Source organism: Athalia rosae, chromosome 1 (assembly GCF_917208135.1).
Source record: "Athalia rosae chromosome 1, iyAthRosa1.1, whole genome shotgun sequence".
NCBI classification, from domain to species: domain Eukaryota; kingdom Metazoa; phylum Arthropoda; class Insecta; order Hymenoptera; family Athaliidae; genus Athalia; species Athalia rosae.
In genome coordinates, this window is record NC_064026.1 from 7,884,239 (window position 1) to 7,900,734 (window position 16,496).

General features: G+C 36.4%; 4 protein-coding genes across 5 annotated transcripts; 2 read left to right on the forward strand and 2 right to left on the reverse strand.

The window, feature by feature from the left end:
• The first annotated feature begins 132 nt into the window (after positions 1-132).
• On the forward strand, positions 133-5,566 carry LOC105686118 (putative fatty acyl-CoA reductase CG5065). The gene is made up of 10 exons (XM_012400739.3): positions 133-285; positions 669-881; positions 1,512-1,760; positions 2,056-2,201; positions 2,309-2,418; positions 2,513-2,705; positions 2,875-3,123; positions 3,386-3,562; positions 3,741-3,821; positions 4,982-5,566. The coding sequence occupies exons 2-10, from the start codon at positions 678-680 to the stop codon at positions 5,112-5,114; spliced, it is 1,542 nt and encodes a 513-aa protein (XP_012256162.2). The 5' UTR covers positions 133-285; positions 669-677; the 3' UTR covers positions 5,115-5,566.
• Positions 5,567-7,420: 1,854 nt separating this feature from the next.
• Positions 7,421-8,576, reverse strand: LOC105685988 (ubiquitin-fold modifier-conjugating enzyme 1). The gene is made up of 4 exons (XM_012400512.3): positions 8,256-8,576; positions 8,001-8,132; positions 7,673-7,840; positions 7,421-7,586 (listed from the first exon to the last, which is right to left on the reverse strand). The coding sequence occupies exons 1-4, from the start codon at positions 8,376-8,378 to the stop codon at positions 7,506-7,508; spliced, it is 504 nt and encodes a 167-aa protein (XP_012255935.1). The 5' UTR covers positions 8,379-8,576; the 3' UTR covers positions 7,421-7,505.
• Positions 8,577-8,975: 399 nt separating this feature from the next.
• LOC105685980 (sphingolipid delta(4)-desaturase DES1) lies at positions 8,976-12,082 on the forward strand. Of its 2 annotated transcripts, none has more exons than XM_012400495.3 (6): positions 8,976-9,246; positions 9,910-10,086; positions 10,757-10,896; positions 10,977-11,190; positions 11,265-11,476; positions 11,800-12,082. In XM_012400495.3, the coding sequence occupies exons 1-6, from the start codon at positions 9,165-9,167 to the stop codon at positions 11,938-11,940; spliced, it is 966 nt and encodes a 321-aa protein (XP_012255918.1). In that variant the 5' UTR covers positions 8,976-9,164; the 3' UTR covers positions 11,941-12,082. The 2 variants fall into 2 exon arrangements, with proteins under 2 accessions (XP_012255918.1, XP_048504705.1); XM_048648748.1 differs by lacking the exon at positions 8,976-9,246 and adding an exon at positions 9,564-9,800.
• Positions 12,083-12,634: 552 nt separating this feature from the next.
• LOC105685972 (uncharacterized protein YdcI) lies at positions 12,635-16,496 on the reverse strand. Its single transcript, XM_012400484.2, has 2 exons — positions 13,787-16,496; positions 12,635-13,709 (listed from the first exon to the last, which is right to left on the reverse strand). Exons 1-2 carry the CDS (start codon positions 16,187-16,189, stop codon positions 12,957-12,959), a joined length of 3,156 nt encoding a protein of 1,051 aa, XP_012255907.2. The 5' UTR covers positions 16,190-16,496; the 3' UTR covers positions 12,635-12,956.

A 16,496-nucleotide genomic window follows, 5' to 3' on the forward strand; every position in this document is an offset into this window, starting at 1 on the left:
AGTTCGGTGTGGTGGCTAGTTTATCCATATTTATGAGATCACCCTACGACCTGTATACAAAATTAGAATAAAAATACAACATGTCACTTCCCATCGAACTGAATAAAACGTTCGTTTCATTTTCGCTTCACCTTTGGATAAACAGTCACGCGGATTTCATCAGTTGGAGTTCTATTATCAGAGTATCTATTTCTTTAAGTCTTATATTAAGTATCATATCAAACTCTTCGCGTGAAGTGAAGTTGTCTATAAACATTTCAAAAGCATCTCAAGGAGAAACATTTGGTAATTATCTGTAATGTGTTCTGAATCCTAATCACATCGAAAAAAATATCAACTTTTTGGAAAAAATTTGAAAATGATCATGATATAAAACAAGAAACGGTCTTTCCATATAAGTAGCTGATTGAATGGGAATTTCTTTGGTATCCTGATTCCCTGAAGATTATTCTATGAATTTGTCCTCCCTATTTCAAAAATTATATGAAAGTGTCAAATTAAACTTGGTGATGAATCGACAATCAAAAGAAACCTGTTGCGGTTTTGTCCCATGCAGAAAAGTGAAAAAAAAAGTCTACGAGTCGAGCCATATTCATCACAGTGGAAAACTGGTTTTTACAAACCTCACAATCAGAGTATAAATTTGTATGATATTGAATCTGATGCAGTTCAACGAAATGGAGCCGGATGCGACAAAATCTATACCGATGTTCTACGCTGGTCGGAGTATCTTCATCACGGGGGGTACAGGATTCATGGGAAAAGTGTTGATTGAAAAGTTATTAAGATCATGTCCAGATATTGAAGAAATATTTTTACTCATGCGGGCCAAGAAAGGTACATCGATCGATGAAAGATTGAGCCAAATTCTGAGTTTACCGGTAAGTCGCAATACCCTTGCTGACATTTTCGAGATATCTGAAGTATATGACGTATTTTTTCGTCCATGGCTACGGACGTAACACGGAAATATTTGCCATGAACGATCACGATATCGAGTGAATCCGCGTATAGGTGACTTGTCAATGTATATTCGTGATACCGTAATTCAAGATATTAAAATAGTTATGCGACTTGCGCATGGAAACGGCCGACTGAAATAACTGATACACTGTTTTCAATTTGATGACTTTGTTAGTTCTTCTTGGTGGTCGAAAATGGTGCAATATTTGACGATCTTGTTTCCCAATCGGAATTAAACGGAAAGGATGAAATTGTGGACAGAAAAAATAACATTTCGTTGCACTTAGCGTGCCAGCCAAAACCGGAAAACCCCAAGTTCAATCAAAGCCAATAAGTACAAAAGCAAAATGTGTATCTAAAAAGAAAAAAAGGTTTCAGATGAGATTACATGGGCTTCAATCAATCTCCAATCGTGGAGTTTGATTTAACATTACCTAACAAATCTACGGAAGAATTTTTTTGTTTCAAATCAGTTCATGATCAATTCAATCCCGACAAAAATCGAGATACCGGAAAAGCTATAATTATGCTTGTAATTTTTTGTTAAGCTATTCGATAAAGTACGGGAAACCAATCCGTCCGTTTTTAAAAAACTGATTCCGGTAACGGGAGATGTTGCGGATGAAGGACTTGGTTTACCAACGATCGAACGAAGGGTTCTTATCGAGAAGGTCTCCGTCATATTCCATGTTGCAGCCAGCGTTAGATTCGATGATTCTCTGAAGCATGCTGTTCTTCTAAATACCAGAGGTACAAGGGAAGTTTGCATTTTAGCAGCCAGCATGAAAAAATTGGTGGCAAGTATACCCTCAACTATAATTCCAAGTCTTCGAAAGTTGAAGAAGACAAAACTATTATTAGGTATATAGCCGATGGTAGCTTCAACTCCACACTTTACATAGGTATGACTGCTTCAGGGTGACCTTGATCAGGGGCAATAAGTACTTTACCGTCGTCAGACATATTTATGTGTATGACAGACAGTGTGAAAATATGGGGTTTACATTAGTAAACAGTACAATCACATGTTTCTACACAAGGATCATGAATTCTGAATTATTCAAATCTTCTGTCTCTCGGATTTATTTAAAGGCACTACTGCACGTCAGCACCACTTACGGCAACACCGACAGACCTGTAGTCGATGAAAAACTTTATCCACCCCACGCCAATTGGAAGAAAACAATAAATATTGCTGAGACTATCGACGAACACACCCTGAATTGCATGACTGCCAAGTAAGGAATTCATCGATCACCTGCGAACCGTCGACATGCTGCTTTTTGCTGCAAGTACCCAAGTGTTATGATCCACGGACAAATTTATCCGGATACTATTCTTATAGGTACCTCGGTAAACTACCAAACACCTATACGTTCACAAAACAATTGGCTGAACACGTTATCAACGATTATGCCGGAGTAGTTCCTGGCGTAATTTTCAGACCTTCGGTTGGTGAGTGTTGGTTATTTGATGGTCACCCGTTCGAATATAATTTAATTAAGGAGCGAGGCGAGCTAACTGATCTTTTAATTTTGACTAACTACAGTCATATCGTCGCTGAGCGAACCGGTGTCGGGATGGCTGGACAATTTCAACGGTCCTGTAGGATTGATGATTGGAGGTGGAAAAGGAATATTAAGGACTGTCTATGGAAGGCTGGATACACTGACAGATTTCATACCAGTAGATATTGCGATCAAAGCGATGATTGCCTGCGCTTGGAAAAGGGGCATTAAAACGTACGCAATTTAGCTTAGCGTACTTAATTTGGCTGAACTAAGTCTCCGCAATTTTCTTCAAAAACTCTAAGCTCTTTCATGTAGAATTATTTCAACCATTTGCCACCGATCGACAAATACAATCCACAAAGAAGCCTATGATCAAAGGACAATTCATTTATTCATTTAGAATAACGCAGGACTCAAGCGTTCCGATTTACAATTGCGCTTCCAACGGTGCTAAGGTGTTATCTACGAAGGACGTGGTGACTATGGCACTTCAACTTTCAGAAGAAGTTCCTTTTGAGGGAATAATGTGGGTTCCCGGAACATCAGTGCAAACTGTGAGATGGCTTTACAGCTTGACTTTCTGGATTTTACAGTTGATACCAGCTCTAGTTATCGACGGTGTACTCAAGATTAGCGGTGCAAAACCCATGTAGGTACCAGATAAATACAAAAAGACGTATTTGGAGCAAAAGTTTTGTCTCAAATTACTTCTTTTGGTTCACCCTGTCCCCCTTATATTTAGAATCACTCTGTATATGAAATAGATGTCAATCAATAAGGAACGTTGAAACATCAAATGCATGTAACTGAGATATTCAAAATAACTAAATGATTAAGTTCAATTCTTACAATAAAAGTTCAGTCAGACGGATTCTATGTTGAAAAATAATCGTTATTCGTTATTTTTACAGGCTACTCAAGTTGCAGAGAAAAATTTACACCGCCAATTTTGCGCTGGAACATTTCTTGCTTAATAACTGGCAATTTCTTAACAATAACTTATTGGCCATTTTGACTTCAATGTCACCATCAGACATGGAAACGTTCGGATTCCAAATGGGAGACTTTGACATACGACAGTACATTAAGTAAGACAAAATTCATGTACATCGTCGATAATAATTCGTACACTCGTGTATTTGTGTACAAATTAAACGAGTATTTAAAAGTTATCAAGTAATTTCGAACACGGCTAACAAATTGCCGACTTAATGCTCGCAAAGCTCACATAGGTATATTTTAATTCGTAAATTTTTTATTTTACAGAAAAAGCGTGATTGGATCAAAGCTGTATCTTTTGAAAGAAGATATGAACAAATTAGCCGACGCTCAAGCCTACTACAATAAGTAAGTATAATACAACATCACTTACGTCTAGAACAGGATGACTAACAAATTAATTCTTTGTGCCGATTCAATTGGCACAAAGTGTATACCTACATTAGAATCTAATAATCTAACGATATGAGTCAATTCCTTGTCAACAAACATCAAGAACCCAAAAGTCCTCTAATATTTTTGCGATATTGTTATAAGTGACATCCCTTTTAACGTGGTACTTAAAGTAGATATGTGGTAAGTTGTGTACAAGAGATAAAACGGTGATCATATAAAAATGCGTACTATAAAAAAAATGAGAGCAGCGGTTAGAAAAAAGGAATGAGGTGATTGATTCACTCGTCCATCGAGACCTAGGGTCCTTGGCAATCATCGCACCTATCAGAAAATCAGAATCCACCGAATCACGTCCTCAAGGTATCATGCAGTGTATATAATGTGCTTAACTTTGAAAAATTGGAAACATGTTTATTTTTTTACGAAAACTATGCTTTCGTTATTTCTTCGCATAGGCGTTATAATCCTTTCAAGAGTCACTCACTTTTGTTGATATTAGAAAATGTAGTGGATACGGATTAAAAACAGTCCTTGCCAATTCTTCTTTTTCTCTTTACAATTAACGAGCGATAAGTGACAATTAATTAAAAATTCATGAATTAATTACTGCAATTCAGTGTTTTCGATACGAGTTGAATCATCTCTAACGCGCAAAGAATCTTCCGGTAGCCATATCAGATCAGAGGAACGAGTAGAAAGTGTCACGATAATATTATGACAAGGAATGATAATCCAATGTAGTGAATATAGTCTTTACTTGTTTGGTCGATGAAACTTGACCTGATTGCTCTCTACGAAACCAGGTCGGTCGCACTATATCCTATCCTCCCAGCATTTCGCCAAATTTATTTTTTTATCCCTTTTGTCAAAACATGAGTCCACATTTTCTTGAACGACTATTCCTTTCCGGATCAATTAGGTGTTCAATACAACGTGTCTGCAAATATTTTTTCTTCTGGTGTTTTGTTACGTGATGAATTTTTCTAAAGTTTGTAACGATCAGCGATATAAGAGTTGCAAAATTGGAAGGTGCAAATCAGAATTCTCTTTAACGCATTAGAGACCGCTGATATAATTTACTCTCTGGTTATACAATGTATATTTTTTTTCAGAATGTGGTGGATCGATCGTATTCTCAAAGTTTGGCTAGGCATATTTCTGGCTTGGGCTTCCGTTGCTTCTGGTTTATTAGCATTTGTCATGAATACTACTTATTCGGCACTGGACAGCCTGTTTTCAGTCTGAGATTCGCATTTTCATGTTTGTAATTTCTCTTCGAATAAAATTATCAATAGCAGTGTAAGTGTATGCTTCATATTTGCTCAGCGAAAATGTTAATGAGCATACTGAAAAATAAACTATACGTGCACCCATTTTCGTGATCCTATGCCTGCCCGTATATATCATCATCAGCCAAAAATTGGAAGAACTAGATCAATCGGAAGCAATATAGAAAAGTAATACAAAAAGCTATTACGTGTGAGCAATTACTTAGTACCATACCGGTTCAAAAAACAATATGTCGGTGTCTAATGAAATTTAGCATCAGTCTCCTTTTCTAACAACTATTTATTGTGCAATGTATGAGATTTAAGATAAGGATTAGCCTGTAGACTAAGGATTATACTCTCAAAATCAGTTGTATTCCCTACCTTCTTCCTGACGGACGTTCAATAAAGCTATAGACTGTACTTTTATAAATGAGTTCGATAGATAATTGTTATATTCAACCTATATTGTAACAATTATTATAATGTTTCATGTGACCTGCACAGCACAATCAATCAAGTACAGCTGCAGGTTGATTCGATATTAGAATTGTGATTTCTATCATGTAATGACACGTGTAATCGAATGAGAGCTAGTATTTCGCAAAACATTTAGAAAAATGAACTTACAATTTTTTTTCAAACGTGACTTTGAATACATCATAATTTATTCAAATTTTTAGATCCATATTGAATACTATAGCGAAATTATTATAAATGATGTACTCACTTTAGAGGCAATTCGCGCATGTCGTAGCAATCGAGTGACTTAAATTAAAATTACAAATAATGAAGAATTCCGTGGGTAGGAACTGTTTTATTGGAAATTTCCTCCTCTTTAAGAATCTTTTTGGCAAATTTCTTAACTATTCATAGTTTCTGAATTATTCACGAAAAAAAAAATGCCTTCTTTTCTCATCTTAATTTGTTAATAACTTTTGCAATTTCTTATCTACTGGAAAATCCTTCCAATACATTTTTCTAGACGTCATTCCGAATCCAATGAGCTATCCCTCATATTTAAAGGAGCTTTATCAAGAATTAACACCAATTTGAACTGGTGAACTAAGGTAGCATAGATATATTAGCCAGCGGAAGCACGGCTCACAATCAGTCCCTATTACAAATATCGATGCAAGGGACTTCGACGCAAAATAACAATAGTCAATCGTCACATTTCGATTTACCAGCTCAAAATTATCCAAACAACGTTATAGGTAATGAACCTTCAGATAACTCACAAAATGGTAATTCGTTAGAAAAACTGCTAGTTTCAACCATGAATTCTACATGTCCGACTTCGTCTCTGGTCAACGGCCGAGCTTTTTTTATCTCGTTGCCCAATTCGTTGAGGGGCTGAGTTATCATTTCTGTACAATTCAGCTTTTTTAAAGTACATAATCTTTATTAAGCTCTTATCTACAGTGAACCCCTACCGGTAAAATATTCTTTTTATAGCGGAACAATGCCTCCTCCACATATGAGGGTACCAAATAAATCGGGATCCAGAAGATTGATGAAAACGTTAAAACCGCGAAAGGCTCTTATAACTTCGGACTCCAGTCTGGAACAATTACTTCGTGTACCGAATTTCAAAGATCACCGACCTTCAGCTATCTAATGGTAATCGTACGAGACCCGAAGGCTCTCGCGTGTTATCTGAAGAACATAATACCGATCGTTACAAGGATGAAGGAAAGGAACCCTGAACGTTGACTGAAGATCTTCAGTCGACGTCCTGAATCTCTAATGATGCGAAACACCGCGGAAACGATGCACTTCATCTCTCATTGTCAGCGATGAAATGTCCGGGCTCACCGGTTGTTGCTGGCTTTTTGGCAGTCGGCATAACGGTAACGAGCATGCGTGACAAATTGATAAGCAAAACCTACAACGTTGAAAAGGTAAGTACGTTTTGGGATCATCCACGAATATTCAGTGGCATCGTCGTAGAAACAGATTTCGATTCAAAACGTCGATTAATGATGCCATTAGGCTTTGCAAATTCAACAATATTCCAATAGTATAAGAAAATGAAAGAAACAACTCGATCACCTGGTTCTCGAAGATCTGTAAGATTGTATTTCATTTTTATTTGTTGTTTTTATTTTCATCCACCCAGATATTCATTCTGCCTCAATTTGATGCTACAGAAATGTAATTCACAGAGATGTCATGCTGAAATGGATGTATTCGTAATATTCAATACAATATATTTAGGATTTACTTACCAGAGTTGCGAAATTTAGTTCGAGCAACAAATAATATTAATAGGACATGATATTTCGATCAATAAGGCACAGTTAACATGCATATATTTATGAGGAATTGTCAATATAGGTATACACAATATCAATCGTGGAGTAAATCATTCATCTCCCTTATCGTTGTAAGAAATAACACCCTTTTCGATAAGATCCGGAATTTCTACAGCTAGCCAGGGACCCAACTGAAATAATAGAAAATTTTACCAAATGAATTTCAGTAATTTATCAGTTGGAGAGAGGCTTCTTAAACTTGTCAGCCCCTACATACCCCTAAAGCCATTGCGTGAGCTATCCCAAATTTGGGTACATTCCTTGCCCAAAGTGGTTTGAAATGGTCAGTCAAACAGATTTTTCCACCTCTATACATTTTTGCTGTTTTTCCATCCAACTCTGGCAAAGCAATTTCAGGTGCTGTTGTAGGATAGGTAATAGGTATCTGAAGAATAGGAATCAAATGAGAAATGAGAAATGAGAAATTCAAACAATTGGAATGTGATGCATTCTAAAATCTCTCCATTGATTAACAAGATGTAATAAGAGAGCTATCAAATCTGAAACAATATATTTTCAAAGATGTAACAATTGCCAGTTCTTACATCAAACTCCACGTCAAATTCATATTTGAGGAGTTTGTGTATGTACCAACATTTGCCAAACCATCGTGTTCCTTCCTTGTTGGATTCTAGTCGAAACCAATCATTATCGGCCCCTTTGTTGTTCTGGACATACTAGAACATGGAAAATATCTTTTACTGACGTTATTCCAATTAGCTGTCAAACATATGGTCAACAGGTTGGCTGTCGAAAGATATATGAAAATCTGGCTATAAGAGGCAGCGTTGAATCCTCACCTTTATCAGAGCCTGATATTCTTCTTTCAATCTGTTAACCCATAATTCTTTATCACGAGGTCCGGCCTTTGTACTCAGCAGAGGAATGCTACTTAACGTCTTTTTCGTTGATTCGTCCACCATGATTAACCTAGATAATCAATCTATTTTGCATATTCTGCACGATGTTCCCTGGCAACACCTCAGTAGAAAATGATTGAAAATGACACACCAGCCACAATGTATAGCATATGTCAATCACTGATGATCACTGAACGCTCATACTCGTGTCCAGTGTTTGCCGACCAATTTGATGACCACTGTATGTTTACTACCTTACCAGCGCCCTCAACCACCGAGAACTAGTAAATCAGTCGAAGATAAAGTAGAATTTACGGTGTCTGTTTTCCTCCCGAGTTTCGAGTCATAAAACAGTCATCGAAAAAATACTAGTATCATTGAGTAACTTCGTTACTCATTGAAAAAACCTAGATCCCAGGATCCTTCTGAAGATAATTCAAATAACAATTCGACCCTAAAGACTAGAGACTAAAAATAGTCTCTAAGCATAACATTCATGTTTTCTATTTACAATTTTATCTTGCTGCGCCCCTGACTTAGAAAGAGTGAAATCTATCACCTTACTATTCCCCTCTTTGTTGGCCCGTTTTTCGGCGATTATGCACCCACCTATACTCTATACCACTCTCGATCGGACTCATGCGGAGTCGGCTGTTCACTGATCTCTATGCATGTGGGTGAGGATATCGCAGTGTGCGTGATTGTCCGTGACCGCGACCAAGTAGACAGTCGGTTTAAGTCGAGTCGTCGGCTCGCCTCGTCTGAATATACCGGCTGTACGTTATTACGTAGATTATTGTGGTGAAATGTTAATGAAATAATCAAACTAGTTTAATTTTACAAAACAAAATGGGACAGCGAGTATCAAAGACGGATTTTGAATGGGTTTATACAGAGGAGCCCCACGCTAGCAGGCGAAAAATAATTTTAGGTAATTAATTTATTTTTTTTTAGCATTGATATTATTGGTTAGCATGTACGTACATTATGTATGTTTTACATATAATGTGAGGCTGTGAATTCGTATATTTTATTGCAACGGTGCAACTCAAGAATTGACTATTTGTGGGCTTAATTTATCGTATGTTTTACATGTGACAATTTACAATCATTCATTTCATCCATTAATCAAGTACTTCCACATCACATGCATCTCTATTTCTAGTCACGATCCACGATCCGTTCTGCGCTGTAAATTAATATCTAGAAATGCAATTGGACTTGACATATTTAAATTACATTTTATTGACGCGTATGACTGATTTCGATTCATACTTGATACTATTATCCAATTAAAATGACATTGTGCTTCTCAATTTTATTTTACAAACTCAAATCTTCTAAGATAACGAAATGACGAATTTCACTTGACACACCTACATTCGTCCCTGATAGAATTTGCTGTTTTTGATGGTGCTTCTTTGCAGGCACTAATATTTAGCATAATCATTTCATTTATGACCCACAAAGGAGTTGCAATAACCAGTAGGTACCTGTTAGCTACATATGTTCCAGAGATTATTTACTAGAGAATCAATTTATATTTACTCATATTTTGTCAATTGCTTGCAACTTAATCTATTTTATTTTACAGAAAAATATCCACAAATCAAAAAGTTATTTGGATATGACCCAAATTTCAAATGGGTTGTAACGGGTATGGTCCTAGTTCAATTTCTATCGATGTTCATTGTCAAGGATTTGAGCTATCCAATCCTTCTCTTAGTGGCATATTGTTTTGGCGGAGTGATTAATCACTCCCTCATGTTGGGTAAGCCAGATAATCATTCCTATGCTATATCTAGACCAAGATACAATTCTTTCATATTTTTTGCATGTACACATCTTTCATCTTCAATATCAAATCTAATCTGTATAATATTTATTCTAATCTTTTTTGATTATTTCAAATGTGAGATATAATATTATTACACTTTGTGAACTAATCATTTGAAGTACTTAATATTACTCACAAATCTTTATTTCCACATATCAATATACTATAGTTATACTGTTAGTCCTTTACTTTTTCAACCCTGTAACGAAATTCACACTATCATTCCAAGTAATGTAATTCTTATGACAGTGCCTCCCACATGTCTAATCTACCAATCATTGACTGTTCCAAATCACCCATATTTTAGATACTTTCCATAGTTCTAGTCTGTGTACTAACAATAAGTTAAACTGCATTTTTAATAAATTTAACATATGGAATTTGAATTATGTGGACGTTATCAGTACAGTTATTGTAACTTTATGACTCATTTGAATTATAGCCATATCAAAATGATTAGCAAATACCTTCAAACTTTGCTCACATAATACTCACATTTACTTTTACACTTACCAACAGATGAAATAAAAACCAGGGTCGAAATTTAGTTAACTAATCTTTTTGGAACGATGTTTTTTGTTCAAATAATTGTAACCTGTTACAGCTATTCATGAAATATCACACAATCTTGCTTTTGGCCATGCAAGACCAATGGCCAATAAATTATTTGGCTTTTTTGCCAACTTGCCCATCGGAGTACCGATATCTATCAGCTTCAAGAAATACCATCTGGAACATCATAGGGTACATAGAAATTATTTAATAGTTAGTGATACTGTACTTCTTATGGTTTTTTGGCGAATTATTTTTTTTTCTTCATTCAGTATCAAGGTGATGAGAAGTTAGATACTGACCTACCAACCCTAATTGAGGCAAAACTATTCTGCACAACTTTTGGGAAACTTTGTTGGATATTACTTCAACCATTTTTCTATTCATTCCGACCTCTAGTCACTTACCCTAAAGCACCAACAACACTGGAATACGTCAACCTAGTCATTCAATTAATATTTGATGGAATCGTTTGGTATTATTTAGGTCAGTCGATACATAATGAACTATAATTGTCTTCTTGGTGATTTAGAAAAACTTCAACAAAATTTACTCCACAGGTGGTAAAGTGTTGGTGTATTTGACGCTTGGTTCGGTTATGGCAATGGGGCTACATCCGGTTGCCGGACATTTTATATCTGAACATTACATGTACAAGAAAGGATTTGAAACATATAGTTACTATGGGCCGCTGAACTTCATCACCTTCAACGTGGGATACCATAATGAACACCACGATTTTCCTGCTGTCCCCGGCTCACGGTTACCCGAGGTAACAAATTTAGATGTTATTCTGGGGTTACTTGATAAGCTGCAAGTATTTAAATTCGTTAAACGCGCCATCGCCTATATCTGGGTGACAGCTATGTCTCCTTACTTCGAGACCCTTTGTACTTTTCAAGCACCTTCTACGAAATTATTTAAATGGAACATTGCATCGCATCATGTTTCCTACTTATCACACTGTTGACACTCCGAGTCTCGAATTTGGGCCCCAGTAGAAACTCCACCGATTCACGCTGGGCGTATAACGCGTTAATATACAACGTATGTTCTATACAATGTACAATGTATGTATGTTCAATTCAATTACAGGTAAAACGCATTGCTGCTGAGTTCTATAACGATCTTCCACAACACAACTCTTGGGTATCAGTTCTCTACGACTTTGTAATGGATCCGGAAATAGGGCCATACGCACGTGTCAAGAGGAAGCACAGAGGATTGACATCATGAAACTGAAAATTGATTATTAAAAATATTTTTTGAAAATATAATTGGAATCGCATTTATCGTTTATATGTATGGTATTGTACGTGACAGAAAATATTACATGCCCTGTGCAGTTTTACTGCTAGCTAATAGAGGGTTTACAGGACATGGTAATAGACAACTGGAAAGTTCACCTTTTTTAGTCTCTCCAGAAGGCAGAGTTGCATTGCATCAATCTCAGCAGTTCAAGTCGAAAAATCTTCCTAAATTCGTGAATCCTATTCTGGTACGGAATTTTCTATCATGTGACTTTCTATAAAAGTTAAAGTGGAGTATGCTGGCCATACCATAAGAGGAAGTTTGATTTTGCAGCCAATGCAGTTTGTGATTTATTTTCGCCGACATAAAAAGTATAGGTCATGATATTTTAATCTATATACATATGTATACATATGCATATTATTGTCGCTGTTAACTGAAGTGAACAATTCGATGACTACTCGAGAATACCAACATAGATCATTCAAAAATCTAGAAAATTCGCGCCCAAATAAACGTGAAGGGTCAGGACAGGGTCCCGACACAAGGAAACAACGTCGACCAAGGGCACTCGACAGGAACAAATATCGTTTGGGTGGCTAAGTGCACCCGGGTTGGGAAACCAGGAAAAAGTAAACACCTCAGGCTGTTGGTGTCACTTCAAGGAACGAGATGGTGGTAAATTATAAAGATGGAGCACTTCGGAAGCCAATGATCTGTTGTGGCATATCAAACATAGTTATTTATTCACATAATCAGAGTAACACGTGAGATGAATAACTAGGTTGAAAAAAAACTAGAGATGATATCACGAGTAATAATCAGTCTTGTGGATACTTCGAATGTTTCGATTTTAGTAATTCACCCACCAAAGAAATAAGCCGGCAATACAAATGATGGATGTCACTTTCTCGTGGATGTGCTTTAACCCATGCACCAGCATGTAATGTTATAAAAATAAATATGTGATATATTGATTACAATGAAAGCTCAAATCTTTTTCACTTTGCGAGCATTAAAACTATTCTTTCTCGTTGTTTGTCTATGGATAATACCGTCACTTCGACTCTCTGACCCAAGCTAAGAATTTGTCCGTTCAATTTACTAATCGGTATAAGGCCATCTCTACCTACGCCTACATCTACAAAAGTACCAAAGTTTGTAACGTTTCTAACAGAGCCGGTCAAGTTTATGTGGACACTTAAATCATTTATGCATCGTAAATTTTTACGGTACAATGGTGCATCTTCCTTAATCCTAATATCTTCTCCTTTCTTCATCATTAATCCCTTGATGATAACATCCATAGAAGTCTCGCTTGTGCCAAACTGTTCCGCAAAAATCTTGTAATTTTCATTATTGGCATAAAACGACATCTTTGCATGAAATTGTTCTGACCCCAATTCAGTCAAATCGTACGCCAAGAATTTCACAAATCGTTTGGCAATATTGTAGGATTCCGGATGAATCCATGTCTGGTCTAAATATTCAAAAGAGCATTCTTTCAATGACTCAAGATCGATACCCGCAGTTTCTGGTAAAATTCGGATAAACCCAGCACACTGCTCGAAAGATTTTTTTCCTATTCCTTTCACCTTCAGCAATTGTTGTCGGTTTTGAAATGGCCCACATTGCTTACGTTTTTCTATTATACTTGCTGCTCTACTTGCATTCAGACCAGCTACTCTTCTCAGAAGACAATGCGAAGCGGTGTTGATGTCAACTCCAACAAAACTAACCGTTTCTGATATCACCTGGAACATTATGATTTAATCTTACGTAATTACAAAGCAAAGTGTATTAACGTTTTTAAGCAAAATTATCAACAAACCTCGCCCAATGTCAGTTGTAGCCGTTTCTCTGGTAAATCGTGTTGATACATTCCAATGCCAAGATGCTTGGGTTCTACCTTAACTAATTCAGCAAGAGGATCTTGAAGTCGTCGAGCTATCGAAATCGCTGATATGATGTTGGGGTCAAGATCTGGAAATTCGGACTTGGCTTCACTGCCGCAACTGTACACCGAGGCACCTGCTTCATTGACAATTGTGTAAGAAACATCAAGGGGAGCAAAAGTGCCCGCCTGAATTAAATTACTTAAAAGTATCTCAGTTTCTCTACAAGCAGTCGCGTTTCCAAGAGCGACAATTGTGCAGTTGTACTTTTTGATAAGATCTCCAAGGACTTTTACTTGTTCATTGATATTTGACCTAGACCTAGTATGTGGATATATCGTTGCTGTATCTAAGACATTTCCACATGGAGATACCACAGCTAATTTACAACCTTGGGTAAATCCTGGGTCAACCCCAAGGACTGTTTTTCCACGCAGAGGTGGAATTAACAGTAGCTTTTTCAAATTCCGAGCAAAGACCTCAATAGAAGCAGATTCTGCATTTTCGTTAAGATCGTGTCTTACTTGGCGAATAACAAGGGGTTTTATAAGCCTTATATACGCATCTTCGAAACTCTCTTCAAGGATATGGTGATGAAAATTTGAAACCTTTCTGACGAAGTTATACTTTTTGAGACAAATTTCTTTTAATTTATGCTGAAACCAGTCTGGAATGGAGATTTTTACAGTCAAAATTTTTTGGGATTCTCCTCTGTTGATTGCCAGGATTTCATAGTCTTTGATAATTTTTTCTGATGATACAAAGTTATAGTACTTTTCATATTTTTTAGCATCAGCCTTGAATTTTTTGTTATTGGTGTGCTTCAAAGAACTAGTAGCCTTTGATTTGCATGTCTCTATATTTATAATCACAGATTTACGTAGTTCATGTATCCCTTCAAATGTCATTCTATCCTTGCTGATCACATCTGCAATAATATGTACAATACCCTGTTTTACTTCAGCCTCATTATTAAGACCTGCTCTGTTGGGGTCGATAAAAGAAGACAGGGCACCTATAGCTCGCCCTTTCAAAATATTTTCGGCCAGTGGAGTCAAACCCAACTCTCTTGCTCTCTCGGCATAAGAACGTTTTGTTCCAGATTTGAAAGGAGCATAGATATGTTCCAATTCATTCAAGGATTTAGCAGCTCTGACTGCAGAATGAATTTCTGGACTCCATTTACCCAACTTATCAATAGTTTTCATAATGAACATAGCTCGTTGTTTAATCGCTTTCAGATTATCCCAGGTGTTTTTGATGCTTCGTAATTGTTCTGGTTCCATTCCACGTGTCATGTCCTTCCTATACCTAGCTATAAATGGTATAGTATTATCTTGTTCAAACAGAGATATTATATTTTCAGCAACTGTTCTATCAATATTATTGAACTCGCTTAAATATTCAGACTCTGACCACTCAACTTGTAATTTGCCATCAAAATTATCAGTTTCATAATCATTGAACTTCTCATTTTCAGCTTTCCCCAACAATGCATCTTTTTCTTCTATAAGTACTGACGATTCCTTTTTCGATGATGATGGTTTGACTCTCACTGTTTGCTTTTTGACAGAAATTATATCACTGGATTCTTTTTTTTGTCTCTTTATTACCGTAGGCTTCAAATTTTTCAAATCAGTACCTTCATTGCTTTCAGCATCAATTTTGACTTCCTTAGATGACATTAGTTGTCTCTTTTGTTTAGCCACTGTGATCCTGTTTCTTGTTGCATCTTTTGAAATGGCCTTACATGTCGCAGTATCTTTATCAATCATTATTGCATTCTGTTTTGGTTTGTCACCATCGTTAACTGCTATTGAAATTTCGTGTTTACCTTTTGCTTGTTGACTGGATGTGTACATCATCTCTTGTGACGATTCCTTTTTTGATGATGATGGAATGACTGTCATTGTTTGCTTTTTAATAGAAATTGTATCACTGGATTCTTTTTTTTTTCTCTTTATTACCATAGGCTTTGAATTTTTTAAATCAATACCCTCATCGCTTTCATCATCAATTGTGATTTCCTTAGACGACATTAGTTGTCTCTTTTGTTTCGTCATTGTGATCCTGTTTCTTGTTGCATCTTTTAAAATGGTCTTACATGTCGTAGTATCTTCATCAATCATTATTGCATTCTGTTTCGGCTTGTCACCATCGTTAACTGCTATTGGAATTTGGTGTTTACCTTTTGCTTGTTGACTGGATGTGTACACCACTTCTAGATCTGAGTCGTCTTCCTGTGTTACTTTATTCCTGCGAGAATTGGTATCTTCATCTTCGGAATCATTATCATCGATGATAATGAGAGCCTTTCTCTTTCTCAAATTTCTGTTCATTTTCAACTTGCATGCGGTATATCAGATTCACCAATAAAAAAAAAAGTTCAATATAAAATAGTTGGCTAACCTCACCTTGATCACATAATGTGATTAGGTCAGGTAAACACGCAGTGATATCGAATTTGACACGGATGCTATTTCGTATAACACTTTTTTGTACTTAATCACCAAATTATTATTGATTTTGAATGATTATAACGGAAGTATATTGTGTGCGCATTATAAACGAATAGCTTATTATTATAATATTATTCAGATTTAGCACGTCAGCTGTGTCAAGTCAATCACGTGGTTATGACGTAAG